Consider the following 18306-nt stretch of genomic DNA (forward strand, 5'->3'; position numbering starts at 1 on the left):
TGAAAAGTAATGAAAATGCGGGACTGTCCCGCACAAAGCCGGGCATCTGGTCACCCTAGATGCGTCACGGTGGTGGACAGCAAACCACAGAGCCAGACATTGGTGGATGTAGTGATCAGCAGGTGCAGAAAGACGGTCAGAAGTAAAGGACATGGGATTTAGAAAAGCTTTAGCATAAATGCATGTAACGAGCTGTAAAACAGCCTAAACAGATACAGATTAGAACTAATGTACAAACATGTCTGAGGCAGGTTAGAGAGTTCAAATGAATATTATTCACTGTAAAGTGTCTTCTTCCACCACACCTTCTGTTACCACAGCACCCTGGTCCTCTAGGGCGGTTATCCAGCATGTTTTAGTTGTTTCTCTGCTCCAACACACCTGATCTTAATGTGCGGGGGATTAACAGGCTTCAACCACTGGAGCATGAAAACCACTCAAACGTGCTGGTTCTTGTTGGTGTCTGGGATTGGACACTACTGAGTTACCATGTCCTGGATGAATGAGGATCTTCACATTAGTGTTAATTGTTCCATCTGCAAGGTCAAATGAATTATGGAAGAAAAAGAGCATGTTTAATTGAACATACATGATCTCAGATCCTTGCTTTAGGTCTTATTCATTTGAAGTAAATGTCTTCTTCAGTATGGTCTGCAGACGGGACATTTTTACATCAGTATGGACTTTAAATGACTCACAGGGCCTAGTTTTAGTGGTGTGGCGAATGAGAGGACAGCTTCATCTCTGTTTCAGGCATGGCAGAAGGCTCGCAGTGATGGATGGGAGAGATCCTTCTGTCAGAAGAACTTTCTGTCTCAAGCTACAATGGACATGATCCTTGGCATGAGGACGCAGCTCTTAGGACAGCTTCGTGCTATTGGTCAGTCCCACCAAGTGTGTGTTTTCGTTCTAGAAATGATTTCCTGTTTCCCTACATATTGTTCTGTCCCGTTCAGACTGGCTCATCATGAATCCTGAGTAGTAATGCACCAATATGAAATTTTTGGGCTGATACGATATCCAATATTGAGATCACTGTCATGGCCGATAACCGATATACTGACATTGCTTCTAAAATCAGCAGATTTTGTATAGAATGAAAATTATTAAAGCTGAATTTACATTATTATGTACACACAACACACACATTTACAGTTCTGAGATGATTACATTCACTGTTCACATGACTAAACAATTACACATCACCCCCCTCACCCTCTGAAACAGGCAAACAAATGGAGACAAGATGAAAAAAAATATTGATTGTTAATATCAGTCCAGTTTTACTCATCGAACCGATGCCGATATGTTAAAAATGACTAACATCGGCCAGTACCAATGTTGATGCCGATATATTGTCCATCCCTAATCCTGAGTGATCAGATTACAAGACGACGCTCTAAACTCAGGTGTAAAGGCTGTGAGGACAGAGAGACACGTTCAGATTGAGTCTCTAGCTGAGTCCATCCTGGATAACACAGAAGGAGCAGCTTCTGGTCTGATGGGATTCGGCACAAACGGTGGCATTAGCATCTGAAAAATCATCAGAGCACTAAAACCCAGGGAATGCTGAAGGTGTCAATAAACTAGATGTCAGAATTCCTGTCAAGGATTGGATTTAACATTGAGCAGACCACCAGGTTGTTTTTTAGGTGTGTTTTTCCACGTGTGCAGCTAAGCAGAAAGTTCTGCTCAAATATGTGCTTTTTTTAAATTAGTATTGTGTTTTGTATGACCACCATAGAGCAATAACTTTAGAGATTTACTGTTTTTATATTTTTGAAGGACTAAATGCATTTAAAATCATATTTTGCCCCTCAGGTTTTGTGCGGGCGCGTGGGGGCAGCGACATCCGTGACGTGAATCTTAACTCTGAAAACTGGGCCATGGTGAAGGCAGCCCTGGTGGCTGGCATGTATCCAAACCTGGTCCACATCAACAAGGAGACGTCTGTCTTCTCCAGTAACAGAGAGAAGAAGGTCCACTTCCATCCTACATCTATTCTGAGCCAGCTTCAGGTGAAAGAAGTCTATCCAATGACATTCCTTGATGAGAAAAGAGGGTTTTTGCTGTGATGCTGAACTAGTGAATAGGTCTGATGTTATACTGTTAGATGGATCCAAGAAGCCGGCTGAGTTTAGGAGCCTTTTACTCATGCCTGATTCACAGGTTAGAGTTTAGCGGCTTCACGATTAATAAACATTCATCTGGGGTCAACACACTCCTAATGCCTTTCACGATGCCAGGAGACCTGCAGGTTACTAGAGGTTAATAAAGACGTCTGGCTGCTTTAAAGGAAAATACACAAAAGACCCTCACTTGTGATTTTTCACCGCCTTAATGGTTTTAACTGAACAACCATCCTGTCTTTCATGTTTTTGATATGTAGAAGATTATAACAGTGTGAAGAAATCCAGTTAGATGTGTGTGTGTGTGTTTGTGGTGTTTAGAGCAGCACCTCCAAGTCAGCCAAGACTCTTCCCACAGACTGGCTGATCTACGATGAGATGAGCCGGGGTCACAGGATGGCGAGCGTCCGCTGTTGCACCCTGGTGACATCCATCACAATCGCCATTTTTGCAGGATCTACCCAACCTTCATGTTCTGGCCTCCAAGAACCAACTGTACACAAAACCAACGGTGAGAAGGATTTTATATCGGACAGTCGTGTTTGTAAAGCTTGTTCCCCAGAGATGCCTGAGGTTTTATATTCTTGTTTTAAAGCAGCGTTTTTGTAAATGTGTTCCACGTCTCTGAGGGTCATTTAGAGAAGAGCACGTTTTTACAGATCTGATAAAGGAATTCCATGTTTCTATGTTTACACTTCTCCTTCCAGAGTATCGTAGGATATTTCTGCTTGTGTGCATTTTATACATTTCTATTATGAGCTGCGTTTTGACTCTCAGGTTTAGGCACTCATTATTTTTCTTTCACATTTTTAAAACGTGAAACCTGATAGTAGGGATGTCCCGATACAACTTTTTTCACTTCAGATGCTATACCGATATTGCAGCCTTCAGTATTGACCGATACCGATATCGGCACAAATCGCACATACTTTGACCTATTTCATAGTGTGGAATGTATATAAGGGTTGATCAAGTGATATTGTATTACTCAAACAGAAAACAAAAGCCAGCAACAGTAAATATAAAAAACTGACCAATTTTGTATTAACCTTTGGTTGCATGTAGGGTTGGGCATCGAGCGTAGTTTGGAACCAGTTCCAATTGTTCATTTTTCCCAGAATTGTTCAAAGTTTTTTATTTCGATTCCTAGAATGCCGATGGAAGAGGAATCCGCGGCCGATTTCAGTGAAAAATAAATATGATCTGTAAATTCTGATCAACACTTTTCAGAGCTGATCACACCAGCTGTCTGTGTGCAGCACCGAGTCCCCCCTCCCCCCACTCAGATATAAACAAACGCGTCTGCCGAACTTTTACTCCGTGATGTAAACTTTAGCTCCTGCAGCGTAGAGGAAACTTGTTAAAATACGTCAACACGGTTGATTTAATAGAAGCTTTAAAGAACAAACTCTGGACGGTGTGAGGTGAATTTGTCTCACTGCAGAAATATAAACACACACAGAGCATGAGCAGTCAGACGCAGCCAGCTACATTTAAGTTTCACTTTCTGTTCTGACTGAATGCTGCTGCAGCATGGAGGTGTAGTTCTCAGTCATCCTGGACATGATCATCCTGAGAGGTTTAGCTGAAAACAGCTGGACGTTTCTGGATATGTTGGAGACATTTAGCCTCTCATCCCAGAGGCTTCGTCCAGACTTTGGTTGTGGTCAGAAACAAACACACTGGTTGTGCTGCAAGTCTTTTTCTTTTTTCTCCAAAACAAGTTTTTGTCTAAATGAAGGTGATGTTGATGTTCATAGAATTAAAGTTCATGTTGAAGTTAAAATTATTTCATCAAGTAGGACCTGTGGTTAGCTAGCTCATGTAAAACATGTCTTGTCTTGAAAGAATCGGAATCGGGAATCGATAGGAACCGGAATCGAAACAAGGAATTGGAATCAGAATCGTTCAAAATCAAACAATGCCAACCCTAGTTGTATGAAAGTGAACAGCTACGATTAGGGACATAAGGGGAAAAAAAAACAAAATTGTTCACTGACCAACTGCTACAAGTTGAGTGTCTAAAGTTTTGATTTCACATACAGAAAATCCTCATGCAATGTTTTGTGATCCTGCTTCAAATGCACGATGAGGTTGGACGCATCAATCTTCCCCGGTTCTGTTCCACCACGGGACACTTGTGCATGACAAGTGCTGCACTGAGCCAAACTGTCTTTTCAGACTCTAACGAAAAATAGAGCCACATGGCTGACATTGTTCCTTGCTACTGTGCTAGCACACACTGTTCTGATCACGTGGACTTTCATGCTGGATCTGGGCGCTGAAGGATATAATTACTGGAATGGAATTTAAAACGGAACGTAATGCTATTGTTGGAGATTTTTGATGCAGTCCGATAAAATCCGATAGTGTTTTTGGGCCGATATCAGTATCTGAACGGGACATCCCTAGCTGATAGTATCTCTGACTTGCAGACGGTCCTCTGGATGACCTGAGTGACAGCGACTCGGAAGAGCTGACAGAAATGAAGATAGATGACTGGCTCGTCTTCCAGCTGGATCAAGAGGTGAGTAAACTCTCCTTCTGAGACTTTTAACCGTTACATTTTGTCTTCTTTGTGTTTTCTAACTAGCCTGGCCTGCCAGACTCGCCCTCTGTTTAATTCTGCACAGAGAAAGAGTCTGGTAACGCTCCCATGCAAATAACCCCACCCCCTTAGAATTCTAACGGAGCCAATCAGCACTGAGCAGCGTATGTCACACACTGCAACGCTCAATTTCTCATAAACAACGAAGATGGCATTTGAAGTGTTTGGCGCGGCTCTTTCTTCTTGGACTTGTCTTTAAAACCACAACAAAAAGAACTGCTAAAAGCCTTTCTTCTTATGAAAGATGCTTGCGCCATCGCCAGGCGCCATTTTTGACTACATCTAAAAAACTACAGCGTCGCGCGGTACAGTCGGTATTTCCGCATTTTTGTCTGATTGGTTATTTTTGAGCTGGCTAGTCCCGCCTCTCAGCCTTTGAGTTACCAGACATACGCTGCTCAGTGCTGATTAGCTTGGTTAGCCAGGGGTTCTCAGGAGGTGGGGTTATTTGCATGGGAGCGTTGCCGGACTCTTTCTCTGCAGAAGCAAACAGAGGAAGAGTCGGGCAGGCCAGGCTAGTTTCTAACACTTCTGGTATGATTACCACCACAAATAGTTCTACTGTGGAGGACATACCCATGTAGGATACCTGTCGAAGGTTTTTACCAAATAACTTGAGTGAATTTAAAAAGATGATAATATTGTGATCAAATCAGAAGTGTTTTTAAAAAATAGTTTTAAATATTCTATATGTGCCTTTAGATCCATTAAATTCAATTCAAAAATACTTTATTCATCCCAGAGGGAAATTGATTTAGTAATTACTCGGGATCTCACCAGTAATTAATTAGGTATTTTTGTGGTTTTATCTACTGTTTGACAGAATGCAGGACTGGTGTCTGAACTGAGACATAAGTGGCAGAGTTTGTTCTTAAAGAGGATCCGCAGTCCCTCAAAACCCTGGTCTCAGCAGGATGAGGCCATCATCCAGACCCTGGTGTCTGTATGTGATTAAATTAATCTTTTTTGGTTTTAGCTTGGTTGTGTTATGTTTTTTTTAATTGAACTGTTTTTGTCCAGGTGCTGGGGGCACAGGAGCAGGAAGCTGGCTTGCAGCAGCCTGCTGGGATCGGTCAGCGGCCCAGACCCATGTCCTCAGAGGATGGACCGCAGACCTCTGTGGGGACGTCCAAGAGCAGGCTTCAGCCTGCCACAAGCACCACAAACGAAAGGTTTGTTACTTTTCATTTCATCACATTGAATTGAATGTCTTCTTTTGTTTATATCATTTTCCCTTTAAAGGATCCCTGAGTATCTGACTTGTCTGTTACTTGCCACTAGAGACCTGGAACAGTCAGCCACAAGAGTTGAGGATGAAAGGGAATAAAGTTACTGAACAGATCTTTAATTTAATATATCAGGAACCAGGGGCGTCACTCATATATCTGTGCAGAGAGAAGACGGATCAGTTGCTGGTTCTCCTGTGATATGGGGGATAAATAATATCACCAACCAGCAGATGGGGGTTCTGCAGGGTTGGTGGTGTCTGTGGAGGCAGCAGCTGAGCTCTGTGTAGGTCTGCTGCTGCTGTGATCAGAGGGTGGCTCCTCTCCTAGCTCATCTTTAAGTTGTGAAGCTGCGTGGGTCACAGCACATGAAAAACCTGATGGTTCTGATCACAACCCAAAACCCAATAACAGGAAACTGGCAAGTTCGTACATGAATGCAGAGAGCAGCATACGTTAGAGTAGGGCAAGGAAGGAATCATATTCAGGGTATGAGGTGAGTCAATGTTGGATTGGCAGAAATGTCTATAAAGTGGTCAGGGCAAGTGGTTAAACCAGCTCAATGGCCTAGTGGTGTCCGCTCCGAGGGGTTGGATCGGGGGGGTTAAACCACCAAATGGTTCTCGAGCGCAGCTGCAGCTCACCGCTCCTCCAAGGATGGGTCAAATGCAGAGAACACATTTCACCAGACACCAGTGTGTGACAGCTAATGGGACTTTAATCTTTAAAGACCAAAGATCATTGAGCCCAATCAAAGAGTTTACACCTGCTGCGGAGCAGATCTGCGTATGGAAATGCAGAATCTTTCCATGTGGTTTCTATTTTTCACAGACGCCACATGCAGACCAGCATGAATTTGAAAAATTGACCTGAGACAGACAGGAAATGAGACGTGTACCAGGGAGGTGCGTCCGGTTTATTTCAAAATAAAACTTGTCTTTTACTGTATGTCTTGAATGATACACTGTAGTGTAAAGCGCTTTGGGGTCCTTACTCTGAGAGGTGCTATACAAGTGCGGGTCATTTATCATTTATAATTTTATCACTCTCTGCTGGCGGTTCATTACACTAGCATGCAATATTACAGCCCAGTGCATGCACACAGCTGCTGTTCCTACACTAGAGGTGTGACTCTTCACTTGTCTCCCGATTCGATTACTATTACTGGGTCGACGATTTAATTTGATTCAAAATCACGATGCTTCACGATTATTTCATATGGGTTTGTTTTCATCGATAAATAGAAGATGTCAGATAATTGCTTTTTTAAAATCAAAAACACACACAACCTGCCGTCCCCCAAAAGCTTTCCATTCACAACAGTCCTTAGGACAAAACATTGTAAACATTTAAGAAGATTTAACAAAGTAAAAACATCTGTTTCCTCATTCAACAGTCACACCTCAAGCTGAGAAAAACATGCTTTGCAAATACTCACAAAAGACAGTAACTTGACTTTTAAACAACATGTTAAAAAAGTAACCAAATGTATAAATTCCAAACTTGTAAATTTTAAGCACCTCAGAAATCAAATGTCAACAGAAGCTGCAAAAATGTACATGTTTGCTCTCGTAATATCTCACATGAATTATTATTTACCTGCTTGGGCCTCTGCAAACTCCACCACTTTAAGTAGGTTAAAATCTTTATATAAACAGGCTATCAAAATTCTCAAATTTACTCAATGTAATGTTGTTTTACTTGTATTGTTTTTAAAATGTTTATAACTTTAAATGTTGTTTTATACTATGTGCCAATCGGCAGGGGGACTGCCAATGGAAATTAGCCTTTTGGCTATAATTGGGTACATTTACATTGTAAAATGTTTATTAATGCACACTGTCCCTCTACATCAAATAAAAGTTATTCATTCATTCATCTGAAAAAATACTGAAAATCTATAGGACATGTCCAATTCTTGCCTTTAATTTAAGGTATAAAATCCATAATGGGTTCATATATGAGTGTTTAATGTCTTTGAGCAGCTTTTTAGAGTCAAATATTTATGCCACAGTTCAAGGGTGTCAGAAATAACACCAAATGAAATGTTTGACTTAGTTTTTTATTTTATTTGAACCCAGTGGTTCATTTCTGAAATGTTGGAGAATGAATCAAGTTCTGTTTAATGCAGAAAATAATAAAACATTTAAAAAATCCTAAAGTTCCACTAATATTAAGATGTTTAATGTGGAGGCTGTGGGCTGGATTAGGATTAAATGACCTATCTGATGGATCTCCTTCACTAACCAGCTACAAACCTTCGGGGGGGGGAGGGGGGGGGGGGGGGGGGGCTGGTGCCTATCTCCAGCGGTCAATGGGCAGTTAGACGGGGTACACCCTGGACAGAGAGCCAGTCCATCGCAGGGCAACTCAGAGACACACAGGACAAACAATCATGCACACACACACTCACACCTAAGGACAATTTAGACAGACCAATTAACCTAACAGTCATGTTTTTGGACTGTGGGAGGAAGCCGGAGCACCCGGAGAGAACCCACACATGCACAGGGAGAACATGCAAATGCCGGGAAGTGAACCCTGGACCTTCTTGCTGCAAGGCAACAGCTCTAACCACTGCACCACTGTGCAGCATCCTGTGTGACCCTCACCATATAACCCTCATGTCCATGCTGTCTCTGGAGGAGCAGATAGGAAACAAGATCTCCTGTAACTTAAAATGAACCAAAGCTTCTTCCCAGTTCTTCTTTAAAGAGCAAGTCACCCCCTACCAGATTCTTACTCAACTCCCACTTCCTGTTTGAAAAATGCAACAAATGCTGTTGCCTAGCAGACCGAGAGGGTGGAGCCACTAACAAATACACACACACGACATTGTGACATCATAATGTACCATCTAGCATCATAGTGTACATCTTAGCCAATAGCGACGGCAGATTTAAATTCTAATGCAGTGCTGAGTTTTTACCTGACGACGGTGCAACACTGACAGTTTTAGGCAGAATATTTAAATTTTAGCTAAGATGCACTAAAGTGCCGAATTATTGACTACACGTGTCTGCAGCACGATCAGACGCTCATTTATACAGTTTATCAGCAAAAAAATGTTGATTTGGAGTGACTTGCTCTTTAAACTGAATTTAACATCAGTTCATCATCATTAAATAAAAGAATAAAGTGGAACAAAAACTTCTATCTTCTATTTCTCTCTCCTTTTAACTTCTCCGTGTCCCTAAATAAAAGACAGATGATTAACGCGTGTTTGGAGGTGCGTCCTCCGATCCCCTCTCTTGTGTGAGCAGACAATGCGCCCTCTCTCTCTCTCTCTCTCTCTCTCTGTCGCTGTTCGAGCAAGTGGAGTGCGCCGCGTAACAACCCGCTCAATTAACATAATTCACCAGCCCAAATCCAACAGAACCGGTCGGGCTGATTCGGTTCGGTCTTAGGTTACAACTGAAGCTCTCAGCTCTGCAGTACCACATAAAGGCAGACCAAAGAACACCCAGTCTGACAGATTTGGATGCTACGTTGGTGCCGCCGTTAAAAAAACAAAACTACATTCCACTATAATGATTATGGTGTACTTCTCTACGATGCAGAATTGTTTATGCCCGCATCTCATGCGTTGATTATTTGCCTCCCGGTCGGCCGCCTGGGTTCCGGGGCCACAAAGAGGGGGCCCGCGGGCCGCCTCTTGAGTCCCGCTGCTCTATGCCTTAACAACTATACACCCAGAAGCCCATAACAAGCTGTTCTGTATGAAACTTCACCCAAAACAATTTCTACAAACGTTTCACTGTTTACATAATTTTTTTGAGAATTTAGGGGGAAAGGGCAAATGTGAATGTCTGCCTACATTTTAGTAACAATTCTCTATTGATCTGAGTTACAGACTTCACCAAATGGCCTTCTCAGACCTGTTGAAAAAAAACACCCAGAGCAAAGATGGTGCCTCTGTGGCTTTGAATCAGCTCTCTGATGGTCCTCTTTGTCCCAGTCCATCCTGCTCTGGAACTCCAGGGAGCCCCCTCGACTCGCTCTGGTCTTCTTCATTAAGAAAGGTATGCACTGTTTGCCAAGTGTCATAATTCTGCCTCTGAACAGTAGAACTGAGAGGAGGAAGTCTGGATGTGATGGAAGGTTTCATCCGTTATTCTGCACCTTAGTATAGGTATTATCATCTGTTTGAATGTATTTTAATGTACTGTACATCCTGTATAAGGTCTGTTTAAAATATGGGTTTTCACACACACACACACACATTCTGCTTTATCCTGTTATTTATTAGTTAACCTGATACTCAACCAGAACCAGATCATTTTCATTGCTGACAGTTGCTTAGCGCCCCTGCCCCATCATGAAATTATAGATGCAGGTTTGGTGAGTGGTGGAGTTCTAACAATGCTTTCTATCTCATTCTCTTCAGACTTTACCGCAGACCGTCCTTCCGTCGGTTCGATATTTTGTGATGAAGAGCAGCAACGCCAGAAACATAGACATCTCTCAGGAGAAGGGCATCTGGTCTACGACTCCCAGCAATGAGACCAAACTCACTAAGGCCTTCATGGGGCATAACCTCATCATCCTCATTTTCTCTGTTCAAGGCTCCGGACATTTCCAGGTAACACAGACTGGCCGCATTAATGTTTTCTCAGTTAGTCTGATGGGAATCATGTCTGATTAAGCATCTCTTTGGTTGTTCTTGTGTGATGAAATGATACCGATCCTACAGTCAGGCATCGTTACATCAGTCTAAACAAGGCAGAGACATGTTTTCCCAAGCGTGTCCTTACACTGTCCTGGTTAAATATGAGGGGAAAAAGCTTCCGATTGTTTCTTTCAAATCATTAACAGAAACTGTAAAGCAGATACCTAAAATGGATTATTCCAGTAAATTACAAAGCACCGTGAATGTGTTTGCTGCTCCCAGGGCTACGCTCATATGACATCAGCCGCCAGCCAGGAGAGCTGCCAGGACTGGGGCTTTGTGGGACTAGGAGGGGGTTTCAGTGTGGAGTGGGTCCATAAGGAGAGCCTTCCTTTTCACCTCACCCAGCACATCCTCAACCCCTGGAACGACAACAAGAAAGTCCAGATCAGCAGGGATGGACAGGTGACTTCACACTTTGCTCATTCATCCCTGGAACACACAGGCAGTTCAGGTGGTAGGAATCCACCGGAGGAGTCTGATCTTACTGAGACCAGCGTCAGCAGCTGCTGACTGAAAAAACTACAGTTCCTCCGTTTTAGCTGATGATTACTATAAGGAACCGTACTGTCTTCCACTTTTGGTGTCACATTATTTTTTGTATAGATCCTAACTGCATGGAATACAGATGCTATGAAAATGTCTGTGTGATCTAGGAGCTGGAGCCCCAGACTGGCAGCCAGCTGGTCTTACTGTGGGATCAAAACTTCAGGAAGCAGCTTCATTGACATCTGAGTCCTCATCCGGCTACTGCTCTACTGACCACATGGAGCCATGACGGAAGAATGTTTTACCTGTTCAGGTTCGGTTTGACATGTTTTATGTCTCTTGTTCAGCAGTGCTTGTTGTAAACGAAGAGGAGCAGCTCAGTTTGGATTGTTTGTTCAGTTACTGCACATGTATTTTAATGTGGATGTTTTTTTCTATAAACTTGATGTTCACACTAGCAGAAGGTAAAAGGGTTTGATTGAACATACCAGGATGTGTTTTTGTTCATTGACATTTTTTTAATGTGTTTGAGACCTGCAGCACTTTAATGAAGTTATTTGTTATGATTGTGCTGGCAGAAAGACAAAGATGTGATTCGTTTTAACTAGAAGGCCATTGTCAGGTTTGTCAGATGTCCGCAGCAGCCAAAGTTTCTCTGCAGAATATACGCTGCTTTTCCAAGAGTCAGGGCATTCCTTATAAAACTGTGAAATGTTCTAAAATAAATAAATAAACTTTATGAACCAAAGTAATTTTTGACTCACAAGAGAAACTGTCTCGGGGCGCAATCTTTATCTGCTTTGTTATAAATCATAGTTAATGAGGGAAACTTATGTTTATTCATTTAGCAGACGCTTTTATCCAAAGCGACTTGCAATTTATAACCTGTAGGGCATGTTGTGATCTGTGGGGGAAACCGGAGAACCTGGAGGAAACCCACGCATGCATGGGGAGAACACGCAACTCCACCCAGAAAGGCCGCAGCCGAGCCGAGTTTCAAACCTGCAACCTTCGTGCTGCGAGGCAACAGTGCTAACCACTGCGCCACCATGCTACAACTTCACAGATGGACTAAAATGAACAAAACAGGAAAACATCCACATTCCGCTTGGAGTGGGAGCTGGTTGATGCACCAATGAAAAACATCCGAAGAAAGTAATTTGTGTGATTTTTCAGGCCCCACCATAGCCATTGCACATGAAAAACACCTGTTGACATTTATTTATAGCATAATCAATCTCAAAATGTGCCATAAAGGATTTAAAGAATAGAAAAATATCTGTAGACAAGTTATCAAAGTCAAAGTCCCATTAGATGTCACACACAGGTGTGTGAAATTTGTTGTTCGCAGATTTGACCCATCCCCTGGGGGAGCGGTGAGCTGCAGACACCGCCGTGCTCAGGAACCATTTTGATGGTTTAACCCCCCAATCCAACCACTTAATACTGTGTCAAGCTGGGAGACATTGGGTCCCCTTTTTTTTTTTCAAAGTCTTTATGACCCCACCAGGATTTGAAGCCCAATCTCCCAGTCCCAGGGTGGACACACCGGACACTCATACCACACGACCACTGAGCTGGTGAATGTCAATTGTTAAATATACAGTTGAAATTTGCATCATATAGTAATTAAATGTCTTGTTCAACTTATCAGACATCTGGTAGTAACGGCTCAGAAATAGTCCCCTGGTACTGGACGAGTCTTAAGAGACTTTACCTGTTTGCATTTTGGATCAGATGACATCAGGAGCTTTTTTTACATTAATGTGCATATTTAAACAGCCACAGGTTACAGTGTTTATTTGTGCACTCAACACAAATTTTAACACAAAAGTTGTTTCTTGGTGGCTACAGGAAGTTCATCCTGCTGGTGCAAAGCTGATGGAACCGGTGAAGCTTTCAGTGATCAGCACACTGATCTCTGGCTTATGCTTCACAATATATATCTGCTTTAAACCACACATTTATTCTTGATTCCTAAATATTAGAAGCTCATGCTACAATGACTGGATTGATTTATAATGAAGAATGTGTTGCATCAGATTTATTGTATTTTGGACTAAGATTATTTTACAGCTGAAGCAGAAATCAAATGATCTGAGACTGATCTCGAGAATGACTTGGTACATTCATTTATCAAGTTAACCAAGTGCATATTTAAATATCCACAATCCAGGTATCATATATTTTAGTGTTTTCTCGTCTAAATTTTAACAATCAAGAGTTTTAAAGTCTAACCACGTGTTATCTATGCTAATGAATTGAAAATCTTACATTAATGCACACGTTTTTTAAGCAAACTGTGGATATCAACAAAAAGTTAAAGCAAAAACATGAGAAACTGCACAGCACACACCTGTCAACGAAGTTTTACTGCTTTAAACTCGAGCGCTGCCCACGAAAGGCGCCATGAATGTCTTCTGCAGAGACTGATTGGCTGCTTCTCTCTCACCAGACATCGTACACATGACGCTATTGGGCAGCCAACATTGAGAAGGCGCGTGGTTGTAGGTTCTGATCTGTGATTGGCCGGAGGATTGTGGCGTTTCTGACGCTTGGTTGTGCCGCATGGTGCGTGAGCTGTGATTGGACGGGACGTCAGGTGTAACAGTGTAAAGACCACGCTGGCCTGTAGTTCCAGATATAAATACATCACTATCCGGTGTGTTCTGCCGAAATACTAAGTGACCTGAGCAGGATAAGAACTTCTAATTTTACGGAATTGATTTCAGTCGCAGGTGAGACGCTTTCTGTTGATTCTACAACTTTATGGGTTATTCTATCCTAAAAAGGTCGCGTTTTTATATGATGTTGATTTCTGTAACAATAGTGAATATTATGATTATGACAGTAGTCGGTTTGAAAAAAAAAATCTTAAACTGAAGTTAGTCCACGAGTTGGATAGTTCAAGTAGAAACCGGTCCGTCAGCTAATTAGTTCCGCGCAGATGCTAGTCTCAATTGTCTTAAATCTATCCATCAGTTTTTATTATCTGAAATCTGAAGTGTTATAAAGCCTTCGTAACTTGTAAGCGTGTACTCTAATAATTTTTATTTCTGACTGATCAATTAGTGTGACCTTTTGTAACCGGTGTTAAACTGCTTAGGGTTCCGGGAAATCCCTGCCCTTTCACCCAGTTACTGTTCCCTGCTAGTTTTTGGGACGTGGGATCCATACGTAGCACGTGACGTGTGTGTAAGTATTGTGTAATAACACACATGACAGCGGCTGCATACGTTGGTCAGCTCAGACTGAACACATGCTGCTGTTTCATGCTAACGTAGCTCTGAGAATATCCTGCTAGCACTGTTTAATGAACGGCTGTGTGCTGTTCACCCTTTATTTAAACGTCAAGCAGCGATTTAATAATATACCCACTGCTGTGGGAAGTGTTCCGTGGCTATCATGCTATCAATTTAGCTGACCTTGCCGTGGTTTTATAATGTCAACAACTAGCAAACGTAGAGCACTGACAATGTTAGTGGCTGAAGTCTAGACCTAATGTAGCGGTTCGGATAGGTCCGGTTCCCCAGGATGTCCTTAAGATCCACTTAGACCTGTCGAACTGTATCAGTTTACCTCTCTGTCTCCCTCCCCATTAACTCGTTAGGAGTCGGTGGGCAAATCCCAATTAAATTAAATCCCAATTCAAACGAGTGCATTCTAATACTGGGTTAATGCTGAACATCAAATCCTTTCTTGACCTGCCCAGAATGCCTGGTTCAGCCCCAATCAGTTGCTTGGGACCATGGCCCAAAGATGTGGGTGTCATTGCCTTGGAACTGTACTTCCCATCCCAGTATGTGGATCAAGCTGAGCTGGAGCAGTTTGATGGTGTGTCAGCGGGGAAATACACCATCGGCCTGGGCCAAGATCGCATGGGTTTCTGCTCAGACCGGGAGGACATCAACTCCCTGTGTCTGACCGTGGTCCAGAGGCTGATGGACAGGAACGGCCTGTCCTACGACAGCATCGGTCGACTGGAGGTAGGCACCGAGACCATCATCGACAAGTCAAAGTCTGTGAAGACGGTCCTCATGCAGCTGTTTGAGGACTCTGGTAACACAGATGTGGAAGGCATCGACACAACCAACGCTTGCTACGGTGGTACGGCTGCGCTCTTCAATGCTGTTAACTGGGTGGAGTCCAGTTCATGGGATGGTGAGTTTCACCTTTTATTTCTAACTAAAATTATAAATGATCTGCGTTTATCAGTCACTGATACACTGATGGTGATGAGCAACATTATAGCCACAGCTGCCCTGGGTCACACTGACAGAAGCGAGGTGCCACTGGTCCCTCTGACCGCTGTCAACAATCAGGAAGGGTGAGATGTTCCTGCTCAAGGACGCACGACTGATACGGAGCGATACCGCTGCTCCTAATCTAAGACATCTGTTTGTTTATTAAACATCATGGACTCTGTGTCTCAGAATCAAGGAATTACACATGTGGATGCTGTTATTCTGTGTATGTTTATTTATTTAGCAGACATTGTTGTCCAACAGACCTTACAACTGTGGATTTAGCAGAGCTGTCAACGAAAATCACATAATTTCAGATGCTTTATTAAATATTGTACCCCATTCAAACTCGGTGAAAAAAACTGGTCGTGGTAACACAAGTGGTATGCTGTAACTCACAGTCCCTAGTTGATTTACTACATGCAACTGTTTTCTTTTGTTCTCTTGAATAAAACCAAACAGAGCAGTCTGAAGCCCCTTTTCATTTCTTACCAGCCTTAATAGTGTCCACAGGTTTTCCACACAGTGGGGGTATAATCAGATGCATTCATGTTACCCGTTATTTAATGTCCACACAGACAAAAGGCCTCCACTCTATTTCACTGATATGAAACATCTTTTAATGTACGGGTGGCCTGTTAAATAAATAAGCACTATTAAAGTCATTTAAAATGTTTCATTTTGTTATTTCTTACCAGAAATAGCTTTTTGTGCCTTTTATGTGTCATTATGTTAAAATGCTGTTTTGAAAGCATTTCTAGGATTTAATTCCTGGCTTTTAAAAAAAGAACAAACAAAAAACTGAAAGTTTTATATTTATATGTTTGAAATGTTTGCAGTCTTCTGTAGAGGTTGGGCTGTAGTATTAGAAAACCAGCACTCATCCACTTCCTGCTTCTCTCTGCAGGCCGTTATGCTTTGGTGGTTGCAGGAGACATTGCTGTTTATGCCACAGGAAGTGCTCGGCCCACAGGTGGTGCCGGCGCTGTGGCCATGCTGGTCGGACCTAATGCACCTTTTGCCTTCGAGCGAGGTGAGTACACTGATGAGTTTTCCTGTGTTTGGGTGGTCTTTGTGTCCGATTCCCGCTGGACTCTGACCATCTTAACTAGTCAGCCCAGGAATAAATACTGATTGTGGGTATCTGATGTTTAGGTTTTCTTACTGTGTGAGTAGGGGAGTTCGATACTAGGTATCGTTTACCAGAGTAAGCTGTGTTTGAAATTGTCAGGTCTGCGGGGAACCCACATGCAGCATGCGTATGACTTCTACAAGCCAGACATGGTGTCCGAGTACCCGGTGGTGGACGGAAAGCTGTCGATCGAATGCTACCTGAGCGCCTTGGACCGCTGCTACTCGGTGTATCGCAACAAGATCCATGCACAGTGGCAAAGAGGTGGGCGCCAATGACTTGCGACTTGAACCAACTTGCATCTGTTGACTTGATGATGACTTGAGCATATTTGATATTTTAGCACAAAAGTGGCACGGCGTGGACAAAAATCATAAATAATTCTTGGTTCTGGGTTAGATCTTGTACGGCTAAATGCAGCAGCACTTTGTTTATAATCAGTTTCAGTTGCACTTTCTGCTTGTTTGAGCAAATAAATGAAGCTTTAAGAAGCTTTATTTCTGGAATGTATTTATTATCATTGTCATTAAATTGAAGTTGGATGGATGACTTGAAAATTCAAAGTTATAGAGCAAGTCACCCACTACCAGAGTATTACTCCACTCCCACTTCCAGTTAAAAAAATGCAACAAATGCTGTTTCCTAGCAGACTGAGAGGGCGGAGCCGCTAACAAATACACTCACACACAGGCTCACAACGACATTGTGACATCATATCATACCAGCTAACATTCTAGGGTACCTCTTAGCCAATAGCGATGGCAGATTTAAATTCAACTGCAGTGCAGAGTTTTTACCTGACAACGGCACAACACTGACAGTTTTAGGCAGAAAATTTAAATTTTAACTAAAATGCACTAAAGTGCAACACTATTGACTTCACGTGTCTGCAGCATGATTAGATACGCGTTTATATAGTTTATCAAGGAAAAAAAGTTGACTTTGGAGGTGACTTGCTCTTTAAGAACTTGGACTTGACATGGGCTTTCAGATCATTGACTTTGGACTCGACTTGGTTGTCTTTGACTTGGACTTGGCTCGAGACTTGACTGGAAAGACTTGTGTCTCACTTGTGACTTGCAAAGCAGTTACTTGATCACACCTCTGCTGATCTCACACCTGGTTACCACCACCGTATCTTTTACTACAGCTACAGTAGGGTGATGCTGCCACCTGCTGGCCAAACTAAGCAGGCGTTTTCTCCTCCTGCCTTGTGTTTACTGGTTTTTAGAGGAGCTGTTTGTGGTTAAAGTTACATGCAGGACAACCAGGACCATATTCCTCTACCAAAGTCATTATGTCTGAGTATTGAGCCTGTTTTAGCACTGACTAAATGTGCTGCTGATGCTTTAACTCTGTTGTTTTTCTAACAGAGGGCTCAGAGAAGCACTTCAGCCTGGAGGACTTTGGCTTTTTGGTTTTCCACTCTCCCTACTGCAAGCTGGTCCAGAAGTCCCTGGCTAGACTGATGCTGAACGACTTCCTGAACCATCCAAGCCCAAACACTGAGACGGGACCCTTCGTGGGCCTGGATGCCTTCAGGTACATGACGTTTGCTGTATGAAGCTTTCGTGTGATCGGTTAGTTAGTCAGTGTTTTAGATGCCTGATCCAGACCGGGTGTCCAGCTGATAGTGCTGAGGCAGCCATGCTAATCTGCTAACAGACTGTTGATGGTGTTCCAGTGACCTGATGGGCAGAAGTAGTGTAATCCTGTGAGCTGTGGTGGAGGTCGAACTTTATTTATAGCACGGTTTTTACATTGTGATTTCTCTGCATGCTCCTTCTGCATTAGCATGACTGCTGTTAC

At 42.7% G+C, this 18306-nt stretch overlaps 2 protein-coding genes across 3 annotated transcripts in view; both read left to right on the plus strand.

The window, feature by feature from the left end:
• The window catches only part of ythdc2 (YTH domain containing 2), a 44517-nt gene extending 32644 nt beyond the window's left edge, over nucleotides 1-11873 (plus strand). For both annotated transcript variants that reach the window (XM_015974160.3, XM_015974168.3), the window contains exons 22-31: nucleotides 754-880; nucleotides 1822-2018; nucleotides 2451-2640; nucleotides 4565-4656; nucleotides 5561-5680; nucleotides 5758-5909; nucleotides 9817-9985; nucleotides 10351-10545; nucleotides 10855-11037; nucleotides 11289-11873. In XM_015974160.3, the coding sequence (XP_015829646.3) occupies nucleotides 754-880; nucleotides 1822-2018; nucleotides 2451-2640; nucleotides 4565-4656; nucleotides 5561-5680; nucleotides 5758-5909; nucleotides 9817-9985; nucleotides 10351-10545; nucleotides 10855-11037; nucleotides 11289-11360 (1497 nt within the window). In that variant the 3' untranslated portion in view covers nucleotides 11361-11873. The remainder of the gene's footprint in view (nucleotides 1-753; nucleotides 881-1821; nucleotides 2019-2450; nucleotides 2641-4564; nucleotides 4657-5560; nucleotides 5681-5757; nucleotides 5910-9816; nucleotides 9986-10350; nucleotides 10546-10854; nucleotides 11038-11288) is intronic.
• Nucleotides 11874-13718: 1845 nt separating this feature from the next.
• Nucleotides 13719-18306, plus strand: part of hmgcs1 (3-hydroxy-3-methylglutaryl-CoA synthase 1 (soluble)) — an 8264-nt gene continuing 3676 nt past the window's right edge. The window contains exons 1-5 of the mRNA XM_015974143.3: nucleotides 13719-13859; nucleotides 14834-15282; nucleotides 16273-16398; nucleotides 16597-16761; nucleotides 17871-18039. Coding sequence (XP_015829629.1) covers nucleotides 14835-15282; nucleotides 16273-16398; nucleotides 16597-16761; nucleotides 17871-18039 — 908 coding nt within the window. The 5' untranslated portion in view covers nucleotides 13719-13859; nucleotide 14834. The remainder of the gene's footprint in view (nucleotides 13860-14833; nucleotides 15283-16272; nucleotides 16399-16596; nucleotides 16762-17870; nucleotides 18040-18306) is intronic.

Source organism: Nothobranchius furzeri, chromosome 6, assembly GCF_043380555.1.
Source record: "Nothobranchius furzeri strain GRZ-AD chromosome 6, NfurGRZ-RIMD1, whole genome shotgun sequence".
Taxonomy (NCBI): domain Eukaryota; kingdom Metazoa; phylum Chordata; class Actinopteri; order Cyprinodontiformes; family Nothobranchiidae; genus Nothobranchius; species Nothobranchius furzeri.